The sequence below is a fragment of the Capra hircus genome, chromosome 19, assembly GCF_001704415.2.
Source record: "Capra hircus breed San Clemente chromosome 19, ASM170441v1, whole genome shotgun sequence".
Lineage (NCBI taxonomy): Eukaryota > Metazoa > Chordata > Mammalia > Artiodactyla > Bovidae > Capra > Capra hircus.
The window spans coordinates 35928183-35954828 of NC_030826.1; the positions used below are offsets into that span (position 1 = coordinate 35928183).

Sequence of the window (26646 nt, forward strand, 5' to 3'; positions counted from 1 at the left end):
ACTCTGAGTCTGCCTTATTTTCCAGTCCACCTCCGGCTGTGGGGCAACACATGAAAGCTGCCTCGGAAAGGTTCACGCCGCTGCATGGCGCCATTCAGCTCGTTCTTGTGTGTGTCTCTCTGTGGGTCCTTGACACACTTTCCCACTTTGTTATCCCCATTTGACAGAAGGAGAAACAGAAGCTTGGAGAGCTGGAGCGACCTGCCAGGATTGCGCTGGACATAGCAGCAGCAGCAGCACTGGCCTGATGCCCAGGGAAGCCGCTGCCTCCTGTCCTGGTCCTGACCTTTGGCCTCTCAAGGGTGGTGCTACCTGTGGCAGTTGTTCAAACAGCCTCAATATCCTGGCACAAGATGGCACTTCATTTGATGGGATGCAGCACAAGGCCAGTCTCGTTCCCAAGGAAACAGCTGCCAACAGATGGCAGGCTTCACTTTCTCATGAAGCTGTGGGTTTCCAGCCTCAGGGAGTGAAGAAGTCTTTCTCAAAGTGAAAAGTTGCAATCAGTTCCTCACTCTGCTGCTGTGTGTGGCATCTCTGCCTGTCTGAATCTGACCCACTGTTCAAAGCCCAACTTCCTCCCATGGAGACTTTTCTGATTTTATCCTTTCTCCCAGGTTCCCCTCTCTGACATACTAGGTATGATCATAGACCACCAGACTCCTCTGTCCACGGAATTCTCCAGGGAGTGTGTTGCCATTGCCTTCTCCAGGGGATCTTCCCAGCCTAGGGACTGAACCCAGGTCTCTCACATTGCAGGCAGATTCTTTACCATCTGAGCCACCAGAGAAGCCCAGGTATGACTCATCTTCCTCCAAATACACTCACTTGCTGTGACTGTCCTTAGAGTTAAATAGTTGACCTCTCTGAGCCTTAATTATTAATCCTTTTGTAAAGTGGAAATAATATCTGCCTTGTAAGGCAAAAGTTAAAAGAAATAATACATGTAATATATGTATAGTCCTAGACACACACAATGCTCTTACATATGTTGGTCTGATGTTATCACACTCAAATGTACACCTACACAGCCCTACACATTCACAGACAGATTTTACCTGCGTGTGTTAAGGCCCTTATTCTTTTTTCCTTCTATAATAATTATTTGTGTAGGTTCCCAGAGTAGGGGTAGAGAAATAGGGTGTAGTGAAAAGAAATAGGATTTGGAATTAAAAATTTGGGTCTTCCCCTCAAACATCTGTGTGACTGAGGTCGAGTTACTTCTCCCAAGTTACTTCTTTCTTCATAAAAGAGAGCTAACAATAAAATGTGTTTCAGAGTTTCCTCATGTACATTATCAAACTAAGAACGGATGCTCAAAGGCTTTAGAGACTGCCAAGTGCTAATGCGTTGTTACCCAGTTGCCCTTGTCTGTTTCCCAGAAGCCCAGAGCACAGGGCCTTGTTGGGGATGAGAAGAGGCGCACATAATGATTGCTAAACGAGTAGGCCTTAGCACTGACTTCATTCAGTCTTTGTAGTTCCCCTCGGAGAGAAATTTTAATATGTCCATTTCAAAGATAAGCAAACTGAGATCTGCAGTGGGTAAAGTGCCTCATTCATTTATTCAACAGACCCCTGAATGAGCAATTACCTTGAATCAGATTCTGGGGAGGGATACAAAGACGAAATCCCTGCCATCCATCACAAGCCAGAGTGGAGGAAAGAGACATAAAGGAAAGTATAACACCAGGTGGATTATGAGTGATAGCCAGTATTTGTTGGGTACTTACTAAGTGCCAGACCCTGTCATATGTACTTTGCTCCTTCCGTCCTATCAGCCAGGGACCATTACTATGCACATTTCTCATGTATCCGTAGATTAATGGTGATTGCTTAAGGACTCATAAACCTCAGGGAAGTTTCCTGAAGGACTAGGAATTAACTAGGCAGAGAAGGTGGTGGGGAAGGCAGGGCCATTTCTGGAGAGGGAAATGTGTGGAGACCATCTATTGGAAGCCTCCACAGCATCACAGGCAGGGGCCAGAGCTGGTCAGGAGGCTGCAGGAGCACGCTGGACTCAATGCAGAAATGAGAGAGGCCCATATCCTACACGTAGCTATCTGAAGGGTTTTAAGCAAAGGAGAGACTTGGCTAAATTTTTAGAAAGATCATCTGGGCAGCTGGGTTGGGGGTGGATGGGAGGGAGAGAGATTCAGAGTAGTAATTCAGGCTCAAGTTGATGGTAGCCTGGACAAGGGCTTGGGGCAGTGAGGAGGAGATGAGAGAGGCAAAGCTTTCTGGAAGATGATAGTTTGGGGATTGTTAAATAAAGGACAAAGAGTAATTTTGAAGAACACTCAGTTTCTGCTCCTAATCCAAGATGGGGGAGATCTGGTGAGGTAAATTTTGGATGGCGCCAAGGTCTTCTGGCCCCCTAGTCTGTTCGCCTCCTGACAGTACCAGCGACGACTGCCTGGGAGCGCGCCCTCCGGGCACCAGGGAACGTGGCTACTTTAACAGGCAGCGGAATTTGAAGCCTGAACGCCATTCCCCACCTCCCCCGACCCCGCTCCTCCGCCTCCCCCTCCTCCGCTCCTCCCCGCGCGCTCCTCCGCGTCCCCCTCCCCCCTCGCCGCCACCGGCGCTGGCGGCGACAGCGGGGCGCCATCCTGGGCGCCAGAGGGCGCTCCCTCACACGCTCAGACCCTTCTGGCCCAGCGCGTCTCGGTGGCCGCGGAAGGTGACGTGGACACGGAAGTGGTCGTCGTCGCGGTGGCACCGGTGGGAGCAGGGCGCGGGGCTTAGAGTGCGGCCAGCAGGCGGACGGGAGGCGGCGGTCTCGCACCTGCAGTGGCAGAGGGGGCAGGTGTTGTCGGTTGGGTGCGAGTCCGGTGAGCTGACGAGCGGCTTCTCAGCGCTTCCCTTGCCCGTCAGTACCCCGCAGCTGGGTCCCGTTTAGCCGGTGTCACCATGACCAAGGCCGGTAGCAAGGGCGGGAACCTCCGCGACAAGCTGGACGGCAACGAGCTGGACCTGAGCCTCAGCGACCTGAATGAGGTCCCGGTCAAGGAGCTGGTCAGTACAGTCCCGCAAGGCCCAGGCGCCCACCCGCGACTGGCGCTGACCCCTGCTGCGTAGGTCACCTCCTTTCCCATGCCTCAGTTTCCATGGCTTAGAACAGGTCGGGGGAGTGGGACTAAGTCCCCGGGGAGGCCGCGTCCGGCTCCAGTTTCTTCCTGGGATGTACACGTGTCACTTGGGCGCAACTCCAGATGGGAAGGAGCTGCTTGTCTGGCTATGGACTTTTTAAGGGTGAGGAGTGAATTTCGTCCACCCCCACCCACCCCCATTCCTGAGGCTTTCACAGCGTTCAGCTCCGTGCACTGCCCAAAGTGGGAGCTGTTGGAGCATTTGCTGGATGTATTCGGAGAATGAATGAACAAATGAATGAATGACTCGGTCCGAGTAGGCCTCCGGGTACTCCTGGGTGTGGCCCAGAAGCGGACTTTTCTAGGAAGTCAGCAATCCCAGCTTGCGGCCCCAGCCCTGAGGCGTCCTTCCACGAAGAGAGTGAAATCTCACTGCTTGGTTGGCAAAGTTTTCCCAACTCTGAAACTGGCGGGAATATGCGCCTCTGTGGCTCACCCCTCCACCCACCTACTCTCACATCCCCAACTGGGAAACAAGCCTGAGGCCCCAGGGACATTACAAGACTAGTTTGTTGCCAAAGTGGAGTTGGATGGTATATCCCTGCTATGCCCACCTGGTTCCCTACCCACATCCCCCACCATAGCCTCACTTTGGATGACCTACACTTTCCTCACTGCCTTTAATGAATTACATTTACCTTTGGCACTTGGCCCAGTTTACCCTCCACCTTGGCTGTAATATGGAGGTTAGAATGGGGTTCCTAGTTCATCTATCAACTTCACTGTGTAATAGCTGAGTGACCTTGGCAAGCTAGTTAACCTTTAAGCCTAGATTTCCTCATTTATAAAATGGTGATAATTGTTCCCATCTCATAGGATTGTTGGGAGAATTAAATAAGATTGTAATGTAAAATACATGGGAGGTAGCAAATACTGATGCATGTGGCTATTACTGAGGTGTTCTTCCCACTGTAATATCTCAAACGTTTTAGGTGGTCAAACCTCCTCCTTGGGACTTTCTGACATTTGGAAAGTGCATGTTGGCCCCGTGTCCTTAACTGTATATTTGCCTTCTTCCCCATGTTTCAGCCTGGCCTTAGGCCTGGTGTCCCAAATCATTTACCCCAGGCATCTGGTTGGTGCAGCACCACCCCTCAGAGGCAGAAGGGTCAGTTTTGCTGAATCTTTCCAGTCTGAACCCCATGGGAAAATAGGTGGGCTTGGAGAGCCTTCTTTTCACTCTGCATTCACTCATTCATTTAGTCACAAGGGTATGGTGAGTGCCTGGAAGGTTCTGAACTGGAGAATATGGAAATCACAAAGCTATATTATACAGAGTCTCTTTCCTGAAACCTAATCAGGATGGTGCTAGAGAGAATATTAAAAGTGCTATGGAGAATTTCTAAGAACCTGTTTTTTTTCTGGGATGTTTCACAGCCACCTCCTTTCTCTTTACATTCTTCTCTTGGTCATGGTTGACTGGTTTAGGTTTCCTTTCGTGTCTCCAGGAACATTATACTTTAGTATTTTTTTTTAACAAGGCCTTTTCTAGTTGTGGGAACTTTCTCTGGAAAATGCTTCATTAGCAGATGTCACTGAATTGTTCCATGTGTTGATCTGACATTTTTTTCTCATTCCCTTCCTAGGCTGCCCTCCCAAAGGCCACCATACTGGATCTGTCCTGCAATAAACTGACGACTCTACCGGTAAGGCTGGCAAGCAAGCATGATTTCTTCGAGAGCCCTGATGCTTCTCCTTCCTGTCTGGGTGGGGGGGGGGGGTCATGTCATAAAATATAATTTTAGGATAGGCCTGCAGGCAGGCTACCACTAAGTTGGAGTGTGTTGCAGGTAGAGTGGGGTGGTTTGTCTCAGTGGGAAGGGAAGCAAAGTAGAGACCTCATTCTTTAAGAACAGTGGGAAAACCAGGCCACTGAAAACTAAACTCAACAGGATATTGGCTGAATTGTTTATTGGGTTCATCTTTTTTTCAGCCTTATTTTATTCCTTTGAAAAACAGTTTACTTCCTTGTTGCAGCAGAGGAGGCTACAGGCTCTTTTGTAAGTTTCTTTGCATTCCAGAGAGAAAGCTTTTCGGAATGGTCTCCTTGTGCATGTTTCGATGGGGAACAGGAGAAAGTGTGTTTTTGTAGAACTATCATCATTAGCTTCCCAATACTTGGAATACAGTTTTGTTTAGCGCATCCAACCTAGTACTTTTGACTCTCCTTGAACAACTTCTCCCAGTTATCCTTTTGCTCCACTTGTGAATCACTCAGCCCTGCTCTGCCCCTTCTGGGTCCTGGTTGGTCTCTCCTCCATGACAGTGCTCCTTCACTGGCAGGCCTAAGTTGTCATTGTTGCCTTTTCTGCCCATTATTCTGGCTTTGTCACTGCTTGCCATACTCTTCTGGCTCTGGCTCAGGGATCAAGTCTCAGAAGTTGGCAGTTTCTTCACTGGATCATTAGTCCATTTCCATCTCAGTATTCTCCTGGGCCTCACTTATCATCTATAGCATCTTCTTGCAGCTCATCGAGATTTGTTTCTAACACTGGGAAAAAGCATCTGAGATTCCACTTCTTCAAGGAGTATTTTATATCTAGTTAAAGAAGGGAAGCAAGTCCTTGCAGCCTGCTGCAACTTTGTCAGATTGTCACTTGGTACCACCAAGTGCGTTTTTCAGTTTGAATTTGTTCAGTTGTCATGTGTTCCCCTGAAGTGTAGATCCACTGGCATTTACAGGTTCCCAGAGAACACAAATCGGAGAGGGCAGTGGCAACCCACCCCAGTGCTCTTGCCTGGAGAATCCCAGGGACGGGGGAGCCTGGTGGGCTGCCGTCTATGGGGTCGCACAGAGTCGGGCACGACTGAAGCGACTTAGCAGCAGCAGAGAACACAAATGGTGCATCGTTAACTGAGGTTGGACCGTCACTTCAGATGAGTGCCAAGCAAAGACTTAATGACAAGAGGGATGTTTTGAACTGTGCCAAAGAGCCAGGATATGAGTAGGATGGGCCCCAGCCTGTTTAGTCAATCATTCAGAGAATACTCCTTGAGCATGTGTACTCAGTAATGTGCTAGGTGCTGCAAAGAACAATGAAGAATAAAACTGGGTACACAAAGAACAGGGGCTTTCCAGGTGGCACAGTGGTTTAGAATCCAGCTGCCAATGCAGGAGATGTAGGTTTGATTGCTCGGTAGGGAAGATCCCCTAGAGTAGGAAATGGCAAGCCACTCCAGGATTCTTGCCTGGAGAATTCAATGGACAGAGGAGCTTGGAGGACTACAGTCCGTGGGGTTGCAAAGAGTTGGATGCAGCTGCATGCATGCACACAAGGAGCACTTGATCTTTTTAGAAAATTGGATGGTCACACCATGTTTGGGCAGCTTCTATGAAAGTTGAATACAATGTGCTGTTGACGGCAGGTCAGAGAACTGGGGGTGAAGGAACCCACACTTAATGGCTACTTCCAGCTCAGCCTTTTTGCACCTGTCTCACTGCTTACCACCAGCAGTGATGCTTGCTATCTCCATTTTCATTCAAGCTGGAATAGCTGGTACAAGATAGAGTTGGGATTTGTGCATAGGTGCCTCTGAGGTGGGGGCTCCCGGACTGAGCCCAAGGCTTAGGTGTTCTTTCTTTTTTGTCCTAGTCGGATTTCTGTGGCCTCACACACCTGGTGAAGCTGGACCTGAGTAAGAACAAACTGCGGCAGCTGCCAGCGGACTTTGGCCGCCTGGTCAACCTCCAGCACCTGGACCTCCTCAATAACAGGCTGGTCACCCTGCCTGTCAGCTTTGCTCAGCTCAAGGTAATGACTCCTGAGCCCGTGTTTCATAGCCAGGTGTGGCAGAGTGCTTGGGAACTGCGGGGATGTGGCTGCGAGAGAGGCCGACAGGCACACCACTCTGTTGCCACAGCCTCAGGTGGCTTTCCCTGTAAGAGGACTTTCTTCCTGCTCATTTTGTTCTGCTTTGAGGGACTTTTCCTGTGTGCTTGGACTTACCAGCCACTCTGCCCCATCTCTTTAGAGCCTGAAGTGGCTGGACCTGAAGGATAACCCCCTGGATCCTGTCCTGGCCAAGGTGGCAGGGGACTGCTTGGATGAAAAGCAGTGTAAGCAGTGTGCCAACAAGGTAAGCAGGAGCTCCCCAGTGGTTTCTTCACACATTGCCCTGGGATCTGCCTCTTGTTTTTCTCTGCCAGGGCACCTGTAGCTGTGTTTTTTTAAAACACAAGCGTCTCTAAAACATGTCTACTACGAGTCTATCAGGCAAAGGCACCTTTGTTTCTCTGTTTACTCTATAATCCTAGAACAGTGCTCTCTTCTGCTCTGCTGCCATGCTTCTGTTCTTAGAAACCAGGACCTGGCATGATCCAACACTGTACTGTTGATATTTGTTCATATGGAGCAAAAAGGTTAGGGACTATGGCCTTTCTGAGTAAAGTTATTATAGGAATTTTGATAATAAAGATGTTGTTAATATTTGTAAGTTTATAGCTGGAAACAGACACATCTTGGGCAGACTTGGCATTTGATTTCAATTGAGTCATCTGACATAGGAGAAAGGAACCAACTGGCAGCCTGGAAGGCAAACATTTCCAATAACCTTGAAGGTGCTTTACATTGCTTCTTAAGAACAGCACTGTACCCACCTCTCAACGATTCTAGCTGTAGTCATTTTTTCCCTGCAGCTTTAGAACCTTGCTGCTGCTTCAGCTGAGCACCAGATGACTTGGCTATATGTTTAGGGGGTGTTGTGAACAAAAAAGGATTTAACTTTAAATGCTAGATTAATGTAAGTGAAATGTGTGTATGATGGGTTCTCCGTATGAATCTCAGGAGTAATGGCCTTTCTTTTCTTACCATTAGCTCAGGACTTCTTAGATAGTCTATATCACCCATTGTTAAAGAAACCAAATGCAACATCAGTGCATCCAAGAAGCCAAGGCAACAGTTTGCCCTCAATGGGGAACAGTACGAGTGATTAGTGAAGTCCTGTTCTGCAAACTGGGCTTTAAGGGTGATGTCTGTTCTGAAAACTAACAGTGGCCACCACTGACTGTTCTTTTGTCTTATGTGCTTTCCATGTTTCATCTCGTAATCCTCATAACCCTGGGAAGTAGGTGTTACTTTTGTATCTCTGACATGAGAAACTCTGAATGTGCAACATCTTTGATTTATCCATTTATTCATTTATTCATTCACCTAATAATGTATTAAACCAAAGAAGATGCTGATATTCTAGTTTTTTACCTACAAAAATAACTTTTATTGAGTGTAAAGGTCTTTAGTATTCACAGATATTCACCGACAGAGCTTCTGGGAGCACGGTGCATTGTGGATGTGGTGAGAAGCCATGTTCCTGGCCCCACTGCCCAGAGCTGTCTCCTGTCCACACCTTTAGGCACGTACAGGAGTGGTGTGGGCCAATCAGAAGGAGGTTACTTGTCTCCAGGAGTTAGCTTGGTCTTGCCAGCTCTGACCCTGTGGCTACATAGTAACTGATCTATTTGGTTCATAGTAAAGCACCTTTTAAACATAATTTGTTAGTTTAGTAGAAATCGTCAGCTGCTTAGTACCTGCTGTGGACTAGGATAGGTAGACAAAATCTACCCTCCAGAGGCTCCAGAGGAGCCTCTCCCATTTCTGAACAGGCTGTGTGGTCAGATAACTAACTCCTCATGTATTGTAGCCAAGCTAAAAGGGGCAGCTCTTAAACACGCCAGTTCCTTACTTATCCAGCTTTTACCCAACTAAAACCAACTTCATGATTGGCACTCATATAAAATTCAGAGTTCAGAGTGAGACAGGGACTTGGGCCACACCTCTCCCCATCATGCTTGACCTTCCTCCAGATCCTGTAGCTCCTTGCTGAGCAGCCATTTTTAAGTAAGTGTGACTGTTCTGGAGAGGAGTCAGACGGTGCACTGTTGGTGCTGGTCCTGGGTTACTCAGGACAGGGTTCCTGTGGCTTTAAGCCAGGTTCCTGGAGGGAGCGGCTTTTGCAGGCCTGCCGTGAGCCCTTCTTAGGACAGATGTAGCCATGTCTGAAGTTTCCATGAAGAAAGATGTTTACGTTTGAATACATATCTAGTATTCAGTAGTGAATAGCCTAGTGCATTCATGAAACAGACAGTTGAGACAATTTGCTGTCTTAATTTAGAATGCTTTAGGTTTTCTTCTCTTATTAATGCAGTCAAGAAGATAAGGTAAAAAAAGCAAGTGTTTAATGAGCACATATAATGCCTTTCTCTGAGAACTCTCCTGCCTCTGTGCAGTGGAAGTAAGAGGGACAAGCTCTGGCCTAGGCCTAGGAACTCAGGAGACCTGCACTCTCTGCTGTGCTACTTTCTAGCCACATGACATCAGAGCTTGGGTTTTCTTCCTTACCTTTACAGTAGGCATCCAGTCAGTTGTTCATCATACCTGTGCCTATAATTAGCTAAGCTCTGTGCTTAACCGCAGAGCTAAGGACAATAGTCCATGCCCATTTACAGTCTAGGACTGAGATGGGTAAGAAAACTCCCCATAAGTGGGAGGAGGGGAACCTGAGGCGGCGAAAGGAGGGGTCAGACAGGAAGACATCTTAGTGAAAGTGCTATCTCTGCACCACACAAAAGTTGCTGGGAGCATTGTAAGAAGTGATTGTTAATGGCAGAACTTTTTACAGGTTCCAACTGGTATTGTGTTTCACAAGCTTTGTTTTGTGAGCTTGAGTGAACTGGGTTCGTGTTTCTTCTCTGACTGAGGCTGGTGCAGTGAGGACACAGGGTAGGATTCACTCTGTTAGCTGCTTCCAGGGCTCTGGTGATCTGGGCTGCTGCAGGGAGCAGTCTCTGAGATCCCCCGCGTGAAGACAGTTACCGGAGTGGTTCAGCGCCCTCCCCTCCCTTTGCAGGTGCTACAGCACATGAAGGCCGTGCAAGCGGAGCAGGAGCGGGAGAGGCAGCGGCGACTGGAAACAGACCGAGGTAGGTCGTCCCCCCTTCTCTAGTCATCTTCCCGGTCCTCACCCCAGCCAGCTGGTTCTCGTGCTTAAGGAGCTAGGATCCAGGAGAGGAGCCCTGCAGGGCAGTAGGGAATAGTGTGGTGGTAGATGGCAGCATCTCTCCAGTCCCAGCTTCCCCACTGAGACCCACAGCCATATTCAATAGCTTGTCTTTCTGTCTGCTTAGACGGTTAGTAGGTTATCTCAAATTAAGCATGGCTAAACCAGATCCCCTTTAGTACCTCCTACTGTTCCCCCATAATGGGAAATCACCGTCCTCATTCAAGCCTGAAATTGGGGAAGTGTCCATGATTGCTTTCTTCTGTTACTCTCGTGTCCAGTCTGTGAGCTGTGGAACCTCCAGTGCTAGTCAAGTCTCCTTCCGATAGACTGCCACAGTGCCTCCTAGCACCATGCCCTGGCTCGTACTTGTGCCCCTTCCACACAGCAGCCAGGGAGATCTTTTTAAAACATAAATCAATTCTGCTACTATTTGGCTGGACCTCTCATGGCTTCCATTTGAACTCAGAATGAAATTCAAACTCAGTAACATGGCTGACAAGGCCTGCCATACCCCAGCCTACTTGCTTCTCTGTCCTCATACCACGTGCCAGGGAGAGAGTACAGTTACCCTCAGCCACACAAGCCTCTGTTGTTGCAAAACACACCAAGTACAGTATCATCTTAGGAGCTTTGCTTGATTTCCTTTTCCCTCAGATCTTTATGTGGCTGTCTACTGGCTTCATATGGTCCCTATCTCTGCTCAGATGTTGCCTTAGGTTAACCATAACCCTTTCAGAGCCACTCAAGCTAGAATTGCCAACCCACCTGCCACTCTCTGTCACATCCTTGATTATTTCCTTTATGGCACACATCACTGTCTTTTTTGACTGTTTGTTCACTTGTTTATTGTTTGTCTCCTTCTCTAGAAATTAGATGACTTAGGCAGTAGAGCCTGACTTTTCTTCACTGCTGTATCCATGCACTTAGAACAAGGCCCAGCACACAGCAGATGCTCTGTTGGTGGCTGACTTCTGAGCTCCCTTACTGGAGGACTCCCATGGTTAGAGGGACATACGTAGTGCTGATTGTAGGCAGGCCCGAGATGAGAACCCCCAGGTTGTGACAGTCCCTTGTACATGCTGCCTGTGTTCACTGTGACTGCTGCTGCTTTTGCCTCTGGATGGCACATGTTCTCTTAAGGCTGGGCAGAGTGTGTTCTTGGCATTCTTGGTGCCCATCTGGAACTTGGAGTTTGTTTACAAAGCAGTGGGAAGCTACAGTGCTAACACTACTACCATTCAGATACATGACAGTTCAAATAGGCTTTTGAGCCCTAACAGGACATTTAACCACCATCTGTGGCATTCTGGCTTTGGAAAAATGTACTTCAGTCTTTCAGATAACTTATTTGGAAATGCATTTTTAGAAACCAGTTATTTGTAAGGTGGGTGTCGTATGTAAACATACTTGAGCTGTGGAATAAATCTGAATGTTATATAGACTCCTGAGTTGAAGTCTAGAGTACCCTCTGACAAGCTGTTAGTTTTACTTTTTCAGGAAAACATTTCCAACCTTTCTAACTCTGAACCTGAATACTCACTTTTTCATCCTGCCCTCCCATGCCACATTTCTTTCCAAAGCTTGGAAAGATGAGAGTCCCATGGAATCAACACCTCCCTTCTTTCCTCTGCTCATAGTTGAGTTGTGCAAGGCTGTGAATGGCTGTGAATCACAGTTCTGAAGGAGCACCAGACTCATCACCCATACCTTTCTTATGCCCCTCTTGCTATGTCACCCTACTCTTTCTGCTGCCTGTGGCTAGGAACCCCTTAATAAGAATCCAGTGGGCAAACCCTGAGAGCAGCTTGTTGTATTTTAGGGAGGGCTTACTTCCCAGAGAACAGAAAGACATGTGATCCACCGCATTAGGGGAAGGGAGCTGAATCCATATTAATTACTTGGGATAGCACACTGGAGGTTTGTGAGAGAAGCCACTTTGGGGTATACTTTCTTGCAGAGGCTGAGAAGAAGTGGGAGGCCAAGCAGCGAGCTAAGGAGGCTCAAGAGCGGGAACTGCGGAAGCGGGAGAAGGCAGAAGAGAAGGAGCGCCGGAGAAAGGAGTATGACGCCCTCAGAGCGGCCAAGCGGGAGCAGGAGAAGAAGCCTAAGAAGGAGGCAAATCAGGCCCCGAGTAGGTTTTCCTGTCAGTTGCAGGGTTCCAGGAGGGGTGTGGTGAGAGAATGGCTTAGATTTCTAGGCGTAGCTGAGTGAGCGAGTGAGCGAACAAGCTTACAGACCTTGTCAGGTACAATACTCTAAAGTCTGGGAGTAACTTGGAGGATCCACTTACAGGGAATGGGAACCCTCCTAGTGCCCTGACTGGTTTGTTTTCCCAGTGTCACGTGTTTGGATCAGATGTGGCTGAGAACATTTCCCGAACAGGGAGTTGCACTTTTTGTAAAGGTTAGATTCTAAAATCACCCAGAAAGGTGAAGATCACTTGTGGTCACATGACCGTTAGAAGATCCTCCCATCGTCCAGCAAGTGACTGGGCTCCTGAGTGTGTGGTGCTGTCTCAGTGGTGCCAGCGTGGCCTGTGATTTTCTTTCCAAGTTGGACCAGATCACTCTTTAGTGAACACAGAATTACGTGGCCTGCATTCAGGAAGCCATGTCACGTAAAAAACACATGAGCGTTTTGCCTGAGTATGCCCTGTTGGATTTGTGTAGCAATGTGGCTCCATGTGTAAGTGAGGACTATATCTTCTGGGCCAAAAGGGGCCCCTGAGGGGAAGGCACCTGAACAGGGAAGCTCTGGGGAGGGGAGGCCTGCGCCTGTCCCTGCTTGCCCCGCACTGGCTATATTAATTGCAGAGAATTTCTGTATATATCAGAAAATGGCAATCACCTGTAATCCCATTTCCAGCATTAATCACTGTTGCCAATATGTGTGTCAGGCTATTTTATATATTAGAAGTATTTATAAATTTTGAACCTGTTTCCCCAAATGGGTAGCACTCTATCCATGCTTGACACCTCCTGATAAAGCCCTGCCCTTGGCCCTAGGGGCCTGGATCATTGGCATGTTCTGGAGGAGAACTTAGGACCCTGGGGACTGTATGCTACATGAGACATCTGCATGAATGAATCCGCTTTCAGTCTACTCCCTGAGATCCAAGGGACAAAGTTCATGTTTCAATCTCTGCATAGCAAAGTTTTTAAGAGCTCAAGTCTCCTTGTAATTGTGCTCTCCTGAGGGCCTGGGGAGTTTTCATCAGAGCGGAGGGGTGTGAGTGGATGTGCACGGAGGCGGCTAGCACTGACTAGAGCGCGCCTCTCCCTAACTGCCTGAACTCTGTCTACTGTGACTCTGCCCCTCCAGAATCTAAGTCCGGCTCTCGCCCCCGTAAGCCACCACCCCGGAAACACACTCGATCCTGGGCTGTGCTGAAGCTGCTGCTGCTGCTGCTGCTGTGTGTGGCTGGTGGGCTGGTTGCTTGTCGGGTGACCGAGCTGCAGCAGCAGCCCCTCTGCACCAGTGTGAACACCATCTACGACAATGCCGTCCGGGGCCTGCGCAGCCATGACATCCTCCAGTGGGTCCTGCAGACCGATTCTCAACAGTGAGCTTGTCCTCGACACCTGCTGCCTCCCAGCCTTGGAGCTTGGATTCCTATGGAATTGGGTTCTGCTGGACACAACCTCTTTTTAGTGTCAGACCTACCTGCCATCATCAAATGGCTGCCATTTGGTACCTGAGACCTCCTCTTTGTAACACTTCTTTGTTCCTCAGTCAGGGTTCCCTGGTGGAATAAGGAGAAATAGGAGGTGTGGACAGTTACCTGCATGCTTAAAAGAATAGGCTTGGGTTAGGGAGAGAGCCTTTTCTAGTTGTTATACAAAGCTGTGTAAAGGCAAGACGCGTTTCTACTAAAGGTCAGCTGTCACTACATTTATACTTTTGTATGTCACAGACCCTTTCTTTCATTCCTCCCTGGGGAGCCAGGGCAGGTCAGGAGGCAGTGTGTTATTGGGGACTAGGGGAACACCATACTTGGCAAATCTCATCTAAATTGCGGGGGAGGGGCATACCTACTTTTTAAGGATCTCAGACATTCAGATATTTTAACAGCCATACAAAATCTTGGGCTGTGACAGGACTTCCAGATTATCCAGTCCAATGTAACACTTGTAGACAGGGAGACTGAGGCTTTCCATGACTTGCCTATGGTCTTCCAGCTAGTTTGTGGGCAGAACTGGATTCCCACCCTGGTATCTTTTTTTCCCCATCATTTTACCTTCTTTATAATGTCCTGAGTAAACAAAACTTACACAAGAATTGGGTGTCTCTTGGCTGGAGTATAGAATCTCTCATGGGAAACAGACTTAATGACCTATAAATAGAAATCTCATAGCCACAAGGGTCTTGGGCAGCTCCTGCAGAGTCCTGCCACAACTTATGTGGCTTCTATAAAATGGGCACAGTCCAGGCTCCTGGCATCAGTTTGAGAGCATTAATCACTTGATTGCCAATAAACAAGAAGCTGGATCCTTGCAAAGCCACATTGTCTGTGACAGCCCTATTACATAATTGGTGTGACTCAGTACCACATAGGCAACCTGAAAACTAAGCTTCATAGGAGACTTGATGTTTAGCATTGATCCTAGACATCATGGAGTTTAAAAGTGGCACATTAACCACTAGCATGAGCGAGGCAGCACTGTCCACTCCCTTTATCTGCCAGAGTCAGCATTTTCTTGCTCTGTGGCCTCCTTCACCTCTTTTCACTACATCAGAAATGGCCGTCATGGTGCTCATTCACAGAATACTCGTGATTGAAAGCTCCCTGCCTTTCCCCAGGGAGATTGAGAACCTGGCATGTTCAGAGACAGCGGGGTCCAGCTTGTCAGCACTAGTGGCCCATGGATAGCACTGACGCTTGTGACTGTCCCGATAATGGAAGAAAAGAAAGAAAAGTTCTCCCTCAGGGAGAACTGCGTAGGCCCACAGCTTACTCGGAATCACTATACATTCCTTTATTTTTCCTCTAAGCTCCAGAGCCAATGGTACAAATGCTTTATTAAAATTAAACACAGGACATAAGATGAGATTAAGAGAATACAGAAGTTGGCACAGTGACTGGATCCCCGTTCCTTGGCTGGGTGAGGGAGCTCCGGTGGGTCGGGGGAAGGCAAGAGCACATCCAGCCTCGTCAGGCCACCAGCTGAGGGCAGTTCACTTGCGGCCTGGAGATTTGATGCTGGGGTACTTTTGGATTTCTACGATTATTAAATACATGTCTGAGTGGTCTGTCTTTGTTCCTTTGTATTTTTGAGGGCTGCCTGGGGCAAGGGCAGGGGCAGTTCATACATGGCAGTTGACTTGCTAGGAGAGGAAGGCATCTCGGCCTCCACCCCAGGTGGGCAGGTAGAGACACTATCACAAATAGCAACACCAAGGAAAGCCTGCTGTGGGCAGGACCCAGGCTTGTGCTGCAGGAGGTGCTCCTCATTCCTACACTGCAGTCATGCTGCAGTGGTGGAAACCAGCTTTCCATCCTTATCCTGAGGGCTGGCTTCAGTCTGCACTGTCTAAGGAGAGATCTGGCTGCAAAGCTGTCATCTGAAGGTAGATACGCCTGGACAGCTCTGGTCCAACACGGCGCGAGGTGGCTGTCACGCCTTCCCCACGGCGCACCTTTAAGTCTGCGAGCAAATTCTGGCGTTCTTGCTCAGAAAAACACCGCTTATAAGCCTGAAAGTAGTAAATGAGCTGTTAATACCACACCACCCACAGCCATTCTTCATCTACGAACAGAGGATAGGAAGCTTGTGTTGGAGGATGAGAATCTGTCCTCCCTCCCTGATCAGTGTTGACTCTGATCTCAGACCCGCACTGTGGACTTAACAAGGCATTCCTGGGCCCTCAGCAGTGCTGTCCATGGAAACTGGGGGTCCACCAAGGCCACAGCACACTGGGCAGTGACCCTGGAAGAGCATACCTGGATCAGGATCTGTGGGGAGGGATAGGCGTCCACAATGGCACTGGCCATCTCCAGGCTGACCCGGTTCAGCTGCTGAATCTGTCTCCTCCAGACCAGTGCAAGCCCCCTGCCAGAGCGGTCCACCTTGGCCCCTCCAGCCCAGTCACTCTCCAGGCAGAAGGAGAAACTAGTTTGATCTCGGAGTTTCCTGCAAACGGTGCAGTTGAGGAGCTAAAAGTCATGCATTTGTCTGCTGCACTTGTCCCTTTGACTAGGAACTTAAAAACCTTCCTCTGACCTTGGAAGAGGTGTGTACAATGTTCCACCCAGGCAATGCTAGTTGCTTAAAAACTAACTAGATTCCCTTAAAAACAACATTTACTCCTTTTCATTAAAAGAAGTTACCAGATTCTTGCTTACACTGAGACTGGGCTCTATTTGGGGAGGCAGTGTGCACAGGCGTAGGCACAGGAGACTGGGTGTCAGGCAATTTAGAGTCTAGCTCTGGTTCTAATTTGCTCGGAACTTTGACAAGTCAGTCTCTTCAGGCCTCAGTTCCCTCAGGTATAAAATGAAGGACTCGACTGTCTCTCAGGTCTCATTAACTTTAAGTCCTAACGATGAACAGCCCTTGAGCTAAGTAGGCTAAAAAATTGTTTTACAAAAGCATGTTTCATTGTGACCTGATCTGCAATGAATCCTGGTAACTTGGCCCACTGATAACCCCGTACGAATCTGCAGAACATAAACTTACACCTAAGCGAAAGTGTTAGTCATTCAGTTGTGTTGGACTCTTTTGCAACCCCATGAACTGTACCTCTGTCCATGGAATTCTCCAGGCAAGAATACTGGAGTGGATTGCCATTCCCTTCTCCAGGGGATCTTCCCGACCCAGGCAGTGAACCCAGGTCTCCCACGCTACAGGCAGATTCTTTACCATCTGAGCCACCAGGCAATCCCTACACATATAAGCTAAAGGAGAACATTTTAAAGGGACCGTGCTTGAAGGCTCCTTCCAAGAATCCCCAGGGTTAAGTCAGCTGCTTCTGCCTCAAGCTTGAGCAACTACAGACTAGCAGCAGAGCTAGGGGAAGGAGATCTCTGGGTACCAGAATCATTGTAAAGGACAAGGCCCAGCCACTGAGCCAGGACTCGACGGGGGGCACTCACTTGAAGGGCGCTTCAGCCACGGCCTTTGTGAACGCGCATGCCAAGTCGGCCAGCTCTTTCCAGCTCTGCACGATTTGAGCCTGGGCTTCTGTGTGCAGCTGCAGATCCACCAGCGCCTAGAAACCCCAAAGCAGGATGGACTGGAAGAGCATGGAGAGACCAGTCTGAAACTATTCTCCTCTCACTGTTCACCGAAGCTACACCCCAATCCCTTGGCTCCCTGTTTGGCCCTTCTTTCCTACCTAGTGCCAGGGCAGAAAGTAGTGTCCAGCAGACATTTTACTCTTTAGCAACTCAGGTTAGATGAGAGTGGGTGCCCACGCTGATTCAGGCAACAGAAGTTCTTACCTCTTCCATATCTACCCTGGTCGCCATGGCCACTGTGCTGGCCTCTGGTTGTTTCTGCTGCTTCTTCTTCTCCTTGGCCTGTTCTCTATTTGCCACTCTCTGTTTCCTTCTTAGAGGATTTGGAGCACTGGAGCAGGGGAGGAAATCAAAAGTGTAGCAGCTCCAGGCTGAGCTCAGGCAGAAGAGGTGTGAGAAGGCTGGACCAGAGAGTCATAAAGGGCTAGGAGGGATGCTGTTTTGCAGAGGGACCCAGATCTGGGATGAATAAATCCACCCCTGCTGGCCCAAGAGCTGCCCCTTTTAATACTAAGTCTTGAGGACAAATCCAAACCTGAAGTGCTTCTCTGGATCCACAATCACCAGGGACAGATCTTTCCCAGCTGTCCTCGCTGTGATGTCAGTCACAAAGCTCCGAAGTGTTTCCTTCCCTTCCTCAGTGCTGCCCAGACTTCCCTGCATGGAGGGGCAGAAAGGGCATGAATGTCTGCTCCCTAGAGCCAGCCCTCTGCCTGGCCTCAGCACCCACCCCTCTGGCTGTACCCACCTGCTTGAAGTGGTAGATCATGGACATAAACACCTCTGCCAGGAGCAGCACCAGAACCATGGGCTCTTCCACCCAGCCCTCCTCGCCATCCTGTTAAAGGGAACAGACCCCCGCAAAGGGAGGCAGGTCAGCAGGTGCTCAGCACCTGAGAGAAACCCAGGCCTTCTGGGTGAATGACTTCATCCCCATTGGCCTAGTCCATTTTGCAGTATCCTTTTTCTTCTGGAATGAAATCATGGTGGCAAGAAATAGTAACCCATAATTCCGTCCCTCCCAGTCCTCAATGGTTCAACCTTGGTGTACTGCACTTTAGTAGTGAATATGAAAGGTTAGTTGAAATAGGCTGAGAAGTAACTGCCAATATTCTACGCATTTGGAATTGGGGAATGGAGGACAGGAAACTCTTCTGAAGAATCTGGAACTAATATGTAATCTGGGCTTTGAGGGTAAATGCAAAGTATGAGCTGAGCGGCTCTTGGAAAGGAATAGGTTTTGTGTGACAAAGATAAGAATCACCAAGGAAACTTCAGTCTGTGAGAGCACTTCTCTTTCACCACACTAAGGCATAGTCAAACAAAGCCAAGGTCACGTACAGTCCACAATCCTACAGTGCAGCATTAACCAATCTGAAATGGCAGCACTACCCAAGATGGAGAAACTGAGTAAAGGCTGTTGTTATACAAGGGATGGAGCTGTCCCTTGTAGTTTCCTTGCACCCTGCCCACACCTTGAAAAACAGCCCTTTATTAAACCCTCCTCAAGTTTATACTGAGTGTGCCATCTGCTTTCCAGGCAGGGCCTTGACTGAGATATAGCCTTTAGGATAAAAGCATACTTATCTTGTAAAACTTAAGGAGGAGGAGAGACAGCAGTCAGAAAACCCCTACCTCAGAGGGCCCAGCCCTTCTCCTCCATGTGAGGCTGCAAGGCACAGCCTGCGCCTCTATCACACAGCAACAATCCATGGACTGCAGGGCTCCAAGGAGCTGACCCCCACCTCCCATCTGTAAGAGCGCTGCAACAGACGGGAAAGGGACTGTCAGCGGGACCCAGAAAGCAGTTTACCCAGCAGGAGAGAAAGAAAGATGTCGGTAGGACCTGGATCCAGCAGCACAACGATGTGCTTTAAGCACTCCTCTGGCCTCTGAGCTTTCAGCCTGTTAACCAGGGCTGTCTTCTTCTTCCTTTCCTGTTGCCTCTGGGTGCTCTCCTTCTGGCTTGCTCGTCCCCACTGCTGGCATCCCTGTGCGCTGCTCTTCTGGACCTTCTGACTATACTTGCATCTCTTCTGAGGCAGGGGCACCTCAGCATTTGTTTTGGTTATTGTCAAGCTGTTGCTCTGGACGGTGCAGGTAGTTTGGTAGGCTGGCAGCTGATGGCATGGATTGTCTACCACAGGGTCCTTGTTACTTGATGCATGCCTCTCTGAGGTACCACAGAGGCGAATATCACGGATCTTTGTAAATGGCTGTTTTTGCCAGTCATGTGATACTCTTTCCTTATTTTGATGATCCAAAACCCTTTCAAATGGGGAGCTGGATTTTTCAGGGCTCAGCTGTTTGTGAGTCAAAAACTTACAAATAAGCCTCTCAGCCAGGGGCATAAATTCCTCCTCATTCTCACTTCCACTGCTTAGCACACTGACTGGCTCTGTTTGTATGACAGTTTCAGCGGCCTCTGGAACGAGTGGTGGATCTTTCAATTTTGGTGACGGACAGGAGGCCTCAGAATCTGAGATGTCAACCACTACAATCTTCTCGTCCTCCTGAGGCTGCCTCCTCTTTACTGAAGATGGTTTATTCTTCAGAAAGGCAAATGTTGGCAGCTCCTCAGAGTCACTCTCACTGGAATCCAGTGAGAGTGATGCCTTCTTTACAGCCATCAGTATGTGCAATCAGGTTAATTCCCTGCAATGAAAAGAGAGATGAGACACAGGCTGTAGCAATGAATTCAGTCCAGTTGTGCTCTATGGCCAAGCTTTATGGAAATAAATGATATACAGAGAAATGAAGAAACAGAGAAATAGGACATGGTTCAATACGATCAATCTGGAACTCAGAACAGCTATGTCTGTAGTCTAACAGGAACCCTCCTCACATCCCTGTGAGGTATAAACAAAGTGGAGGTTACTATTAAAAAATGTTAATGAGCTAGGAACAAGACCCAATACTATCTCTTTACTGATCTCTGCATGTAAGATGGAGATTTCAAGAGTCATTCTTTTTTTTAACTGAGATATCACTCACATACCATAAAATTCCATCTTTTTAAAATGTACACAATTCAGCAGTTTTCAGTATATTTGCAAGGTTGTATCACCATCACTACTATCTAATTCCAGAACACTTTCATCATCTCAAAAAGAAATCCCATAGCCATTAGGCAGTCAGTCCATTTCCCCTTGGCTGGAGTCCCTGGCAACCATAAACCTACTCCTGTCTCTACAAATGTACTAGGTATTCTAGATAGTTCACAGAAATGGAGTCCTAAGTATGTGAACTCCGGTGACTTAGCATGTTTTCGAGGTCCACTCATGTTGTAGCATGTGTCAGGACTTCATTGCTTTCTATAGCTGAGTAACACTTCACTCCATCGATGGGCCACATTTTGTCTGTCCGTTCACCTGGTGGACATTCTGTTTGATTCCATTTTTGACCATTACGAATGCTTCCATGAACATTCACCTCCTAGTTTTTGTGGGGATGCTTTCAGTTCTCTTACAGAAATATCTAGGGTCGCCATTGATGGGTGGTGCGCAAGACAATCTGAACATACTCACTAACACTGCAGGATGAGCCATGTAACCTGTCCCGGCCATGCTTTTTCAGTAAAACAGGGATAGTCACATTACCTACTTTACAACGATGTGAGAAAGTAAAAAAAAAAATTTAAGTAATCTATAGAGCTTAGTACTGTATCTGGCACGCAGGAAGTGCTCTGTAAAGCTGAACGACTAGGGAGGGACCTCCCTATCCCCGCTCAGGCCTTGGTTAAAGTGTTAGTCACTCAGTCAGTCGTTTCTGACTCTTTGCGACCCCATGAACTGTGTAGCCTGCTAGGCTCCTCTGTCCATGGAATTCTCCAGGCAAGAATTCTAGAGTAGGTGCCATTCCCTTCTCCAGGGGCTCTTCCGAACCCAGGGATCGAACTCGGTACTCCTGCATTACGGGCAGTTTCTTTACCGTCTGAGGCGTCAACCTCGGTAACTCTGGCAAAATGCGGGTATCGGATAAGCAAGCCCCTGCAGAGCTCGCTCCACGTCTCTCCCGCAGGCACACGGCGGACAGGTCGTCCACACGCGGCGGCAAAGGCCGCGGCCACCAAGCCCCAGCAGACCCTGGCTCAGGAAGTAGGCCCTGCGCCGCCGGCCCACCAGCAGCCCAGCAGCGCTCACCAGCAACTTGTGGCGCCACTCTTTCGTCTGCCACGCAGGACCCGGAAATAGATCTCCCGGTAGCGGAAGCGCAACTCTAACACCGGAAGCGGGAGTACGTAAAACATGGCGTTGGCGGTGCTGGCGTGGAGGACCCGGACTGCTGGTAATCGGACGCCGTGGCCGTTGCGGGGCGATGGGTAGAAGTGCAGTGGAGACCTTGCAGGGAGCCTGAGGGTGGAGGCGGTACCCCGTGGAGGAGCCTGGGGGAAGGAGGAGACTGGGGGAAATGTGCGGGGCAGTCGTTGATCACGTGACATCTGGGGCGTGGAGCACGTGACCTTACCTGGACGGGCTTGCTCTTACAGTTTCCCTTGCTGTTATTTGCGGCCTCCTCTATCTGGGTTTCTTTAGATCCCTTCATCTACAAAAATAGGTTGCTATCGTTGGCACATAGGCGCTCAAAAAGTTAATCCATTCGTTCAGTAGATTGAGGTCTGCATTTGTGCCAGACACTGGTAGGTGTTGAGGGTTGCTGAAGACAGTCTCTAGCCCCAGGAAAGTTACTTGTAATAGATAGGCCAGAAAATAAGCACATAAATAAAATTGTGAATCATTACAGGTGCTGTGACCGAGAGGGAAAAATGTGTCTGTGTCTTTTCTTTTAGGTTGGGTAGTCAGGGAAGCCCTCTGAGGAGGTAACATATAAGTTAAGACCTTAAGGATGGTAGGAGGCCTGGTTTTGCAAGAGAGTGAGGGGCTAGAGAATGATTTGATCCATTTTTCCATTTTGAGGAGGAAGCTCTTGCTCCTCTGTGAGCTTAAAAGGAGTAGGAATAGAAATGAGGAAGGCAGATGGAAGTAGTAGCAATAGACCTGATGAAAGATGGTTTAATCAGGATGTTGGTGTCAGTGAACTTGGAGGGAAATGGGTGGGTTTGAGATCTGTTTTGGAGATAGAATCCAGAGCTTGCTGATGGACTCCCTCCATACCTGAGGTTAGCAAAGGGAAGGCATCTACAATGACTCTTTGACTTCTGCCTGACCAGCTGTGTAGGTGATAGCATCATTTTCTTTGAGGAGGATGGGGTATAGGGTGAAGGGGAAAGATTTGTGAATGAGATAAGGTAGGTAAAGCCAAAGTCCAGTTTCTTAACTTTAGTAAGTGAACAAATGTAGAGGTGTTTAAAGGTAGGTAGATCCTGATGCTGGGCGTTTAATATGTTGTCTCTCTTAAGTCCTTATCTCTGGCCTTTTGTCCCAGCTAGTCTCTGTTCTAATTAAAACTTCAGAAACCTAGGTTTTAGAAACTATGAACTGACAGGCTCCAGGGTCGCACAGGACTTTTCTAAAGACTCTGGCATGACCCTGATTAACACAGCTGTATCTGGAGACCTGAATGCAAGGATTCCCAATCCTGGGCTTGTCCTGGCAAGGGCTTGTGCCTAGCACAGGGCTTCCATCCTGGTCAGCATGAATTTTAGTTCACTTTCCTTTTTAAAATAAATACCATTGAGCACTTTGGAATGAGTATGGAGAGGTCAGAGTAACAAGGGCATGGTTATCAATCAGTCTTCTCTATGCTTAATGGGCTTGCCAAACAAAGGGACCGGCCTTCTGAACTGCGCAGGGGCCTGTAGGAGCCACCCTCAGAGAGGCTGCCCGTTTTGTTTACAAGTATCTGGTGTGCTATGGATGGGTGGGTGGCTAAGAGGGTGGTGGGTGAGGTCAAAGCAGGAGCCTGTCTCTGGTGTTCTGTTGTTGGGCTGTGTGGTCTGGCCCCTGCACAGTGCATGGAATCTTGAGGGTGTAATGGTGAGAGACTGAAACAGGCAGCTCTGTGGCGTCCTCTTGCTGGCTTCTGTTTCTGTGGTTTTGTTTCTCCTCAGTAGGACTGCATGTGTCAAAACCCAGGACACATGGTATTTTTTTTTTCCATTAGTATTTTACTCCCTCCTCCAAACCCTAGGCCACACACACAACTCATGTAGCACTTACACTGTGGACAATACAAGGACTTCAGACATTCCCTGAAAACCCACACAGTCACGTGGCATTTCTGCTCACACATCTTCACTTACCCTGAAAATGCCCCCTGCCGCCTCTCAGCTTAGCAAATGGCCCACTGAGGCAAAGAACGAGAATCTCCTGGGAAGCCTCTCTGTTGGAACAGCATTTCTGTTCTCTGTGCAGTCACAGCCCTGCTGAGCCCTCCTCAGGCTGCAGCTCTTGCTGTCAGACATGCATCCAAGAAGACAGGTGGCAGCTCCAAGAACCTTGGTGGAAAGTCTCCAGGCAAACGCTTTGGCATCAAGAAAATGGAGGGTAAGGGTATGGCCTGCCTTCCACTTCCCACTTAGCAACCTCCCTTGCTGCCCTGGTATTCCTCTGAAGAGCAGGCAAACCACACAAGTGCCTAGCCCTGTACTCTCCATGTTGCTTACCAGAACATTTAGTTCCAAATTAAAGAAGCAGATAAGACCTGAAGCAAGGTGGAGGGGCTGAGGATGAGCAAATAGGTGGGAACCTTGGCCATGTGACTAGAGTGGAGGTTCCCAGGGAGGGGTTGTGGGCTGCTTGTGTCAGACCCTCTGGGAGTTGGTCCTTTCCAGGGCCGGGTCTAGAGGCTGGTATGCAGCATTTGGGCCAGGAAAAGTGGGGGCTACTGTGTTTTCTTAGCAGCTTGCTGTCTGCCTCATTGTTGGTACCCAGAGGCAGTGCACTTGTGGACTTCTCTTCTAGGTCACTATGTTCACGCTGGCAACATCCTTGCGACTCAGCGCCACTTCCGCTGGCACCCAGGTGCCCATGTAAGTTGCTTTGTGCTTCCTTCCACCCCCACTTTTTCTTCACCTCTCCATGCTCCTGAGCACAGTAATTATAACAGTTGCATCTGTTGGGTGCATACCAAACCCCAAGCATCGCGCTGATTCCTGGGCCTGCATTATCTTATTTCATCTTTACTCCCATCCTGAGAGTAGGTAGGTATCATCTGTATTTTATAGGTGGGATGCCAAAAACTTAGAAAGGGGCTCCTGGGGTAGTGACAGAGCTGGGATTTGAACCAGGTCTGCTGACTCCCAGGTCACTTTTTTGCCTAACCCCCATTTCTTGGAAGAGGAGATTTCTAGTGATTTAAGATAATTTTTTAATCTTGAGAAACTAATTTCAGTTTTTTCATTTTTAAGAATTCCTCCTTTGCATAAAGTTGTTATTAGGTCCCTGAAAGACAACTTGAATTTAATAAAATAGGATTCAGTATATGGGCCAGAAATTAGGTCCATACCAGGCAGGAATTTCAGCGTCAGCAAGTTAGCATCACTTGCTAAGGCAGGAAAGTTCTGTAACACAGATCTATGCTCTGTTCTTTACATTGTTTAAAATGTTAGTTTAGTTTCTCCTGTACTCTATTCCCTCCTCCCTTCTTACCTCTGTTTTGGCAATTTCAGTAGGCACAGAAAGAATGATGGTAACCTATAATTATTTCAAAAATGCTAATTTGTATGTGAATTGACTGTATATGTAGTAACTTTTTTTTTTTAAGAACTCGAGACATTCAGTCTGTGGCTATGTTCATTTTTAGTTCTACTAAAATAACAACAACAGTAATAAAAACTAATATGTTTTGACCTGGGCAGTATTTTAAGCTCTTTCTGATTATTAATTTTAATTTAATTCTCAAGATGACCCTATGAAGTAGTTAATATTTATCCATATTTTACAGTTGAAAAAAGTGAGACATAGTGAAGTAAATTAACTTGCTCAGATCACACCATAGTAAGTCGTAGTGCTGGGATTTGAACCAGAGTCTGTTCTTTTAGTTTGAGAAATGCTGAATAATGCAGGACTGCCTGGATAAAATTTGCCACATATCTAATCTCGAGTTCGATAAATGAAAAAACAGCTAAGATATGTATAGTTAATAATATGTATATATTTAATAAACAGTTTATGTTAATCTCTTCGCTCATATTTCTCACCTGAAAATCAGATTTAGACATAGTACCTACTTCACAAGGTGAGAATTAAGTGAGTTAATGTGTATAATAGTGCTTGGAATAGTGCTTACACACAGTAAGTATGACACAGTATTAGCTTTTATCATTGAGTGAGTGAAGTCGCTCAGTTGTGTCCGACTCTTTGCAACCCCATGGACTGTAGCCTACCAAGCTCCTCTGTCCATGGGATTTTCCAGGCAATAGTACTAGAGTGGATTGCCATTTCCTTCTCCAGGGGATCTTCCCGACCCAGGGATTGAACCTGGACGCTTTACTGTCTGAGCCACCAGGGAAGTCCCAACGTTTATCATTACTTTTGTTTAATTAGTATATGCATTATTTATGTAGCTTTGAGCCTAAACTTCACCATATAGATGAAAATGTTGCATCAAGTGTTATGGTAAGCCTCCCAGAAGCAGGCTCCCAGGAGCAGTGATTAGACCTTTTCCTGGGCCTGGTTTGGGCATCTGTCCAGTGTGGCTTCTGGCCACCTGTACAGATAGAAGTCCAGGCATTACCCTCAGGGACTGAATAACCACTAGGATTGGCTATTGGAGTTTTTTTTTCCCACCTTTATTGTGGAATCATTACCAAGCCCACAGGGAAAGGGAGCCTTGTATGGAGCTTTCTGAACCCTCCCTTTTGGCCCCAGGGCCTGAATCTTTGTGAAGAGTCTATCCTAGAGCCCTGGGATGGGCCCCCCGGCTGTCCAGCTGACTACTCCTTGTGTTGCAGGTGGGGCTGGGAAAGAAGAAATGCCTGTACGCCCTGGAGGAAGGGGTAGTCCGCTACACTAAGGAGGTCTACGTGCCCAATCCCAGCAACTCGGAGGCTGTGGATCTGGTCACCAAGCTGCCCGAAGGGGCTGTGCTCTACAAGACTTTTGTCCACGTGGTTCCTGCCAAGCCTGAGGGCACCTTCAAACTGGTAGCTATGCTTTGACCTCCTGGTTGAGGCCTTTGGAGGCCAGGTGACAGGAGAGGATGGTACCAGACATCATCAAGAGTTGGAGTGATGACAAGGCCTCCCAGTGAAGGAGTCTGCTTGGCGGTGACTGCAGGAGACTCTGAAGTGACTGGTGGAAGCCCTTTGGGAGACCTGATCTGGGGCCAACAATAAAGTTAGCTAGTGTCGAGTTTCTGC

The 26646-nt window shown here is 48.2% G+C and overlaps 3 protein-coding genes across 4 annotated transcripts; 2 read left to right on the forward strand and 1 right to left on the reverse strand.

Annotated features, from left to right (window-relative positions):
• On the forward strand, positions 2666–15397 carry LRRC59 (leucine rich repeat containing 59). Its single transcript, XM_005693668.3, has 7 exons — positions 2666–3017; positions 4738–4797; positions 6745–6903; positions 7124–7228; positions 9995–10067; positions 12105–12278; positions 13469–15397. Exons 1-7 carry the CDS (start codon positions 2913–2915, stop codon positions 13711–13713), a joined length of 921 nt encoding a protein of 306 aa, XP_005693725.1. The 5' UTR covers positions 2666–2912; the 3' UTR covers positions 13714–15397.
• EME1 (essential meiotic structure-specific endonuclease 1) lies at positions 15149–21685 on the reverse strand. 2 transcript variants are annotated; one of them, XM_005693667.3, is made up of 9 exons: positions 21527–21685; positions 19231–20039; positions 19020–19147; positions 18133–18222; positions 17920–18041; positions 17589–17715; positions 17241–17356; positions 16089–16278; positions 15149–15841 (listed from the first exon to the last, which is right to left on the reverse strand). In XM_005693667.3, the coding sequence occupies exons 2-9, from the start codon at positions 20012–20014 to the stop codon at positions 15665–15667; spliced, it is 1734 nt and encodes a 577-aa protein (XP_005693724.2). In that variant the 5' UTR covers positions 20015–20039; positions 21527–21685; the 3' UTR covers positions 15149–15664. The 2 variants fall into 2 exon arrangements, with proteins under 2 accessions (XP_005693724.2, XP_013827847.2); XM_013972393.2 differs by having other exon boundaries at positions 21315–21536.
• MRPL27 (mitochondrial ribosomal protein L27) lies at positions 21585–26646 on the forward strand. The gene is made up of 4 exons (XM_005693669.3): positions 21585–21671; positions 23699–23830; positions 24248–24315; positions 26239–26646. Exons 1-4 carry the CDS (start codon positions 21632–21634, stop codon positions 26443–26445), a joined length of 447 nt encoding a protein of 148 aa, XP_005693726.1. The 5' UTR covers positions 21585–21631; the 3' UTR covers positions 26446–26646.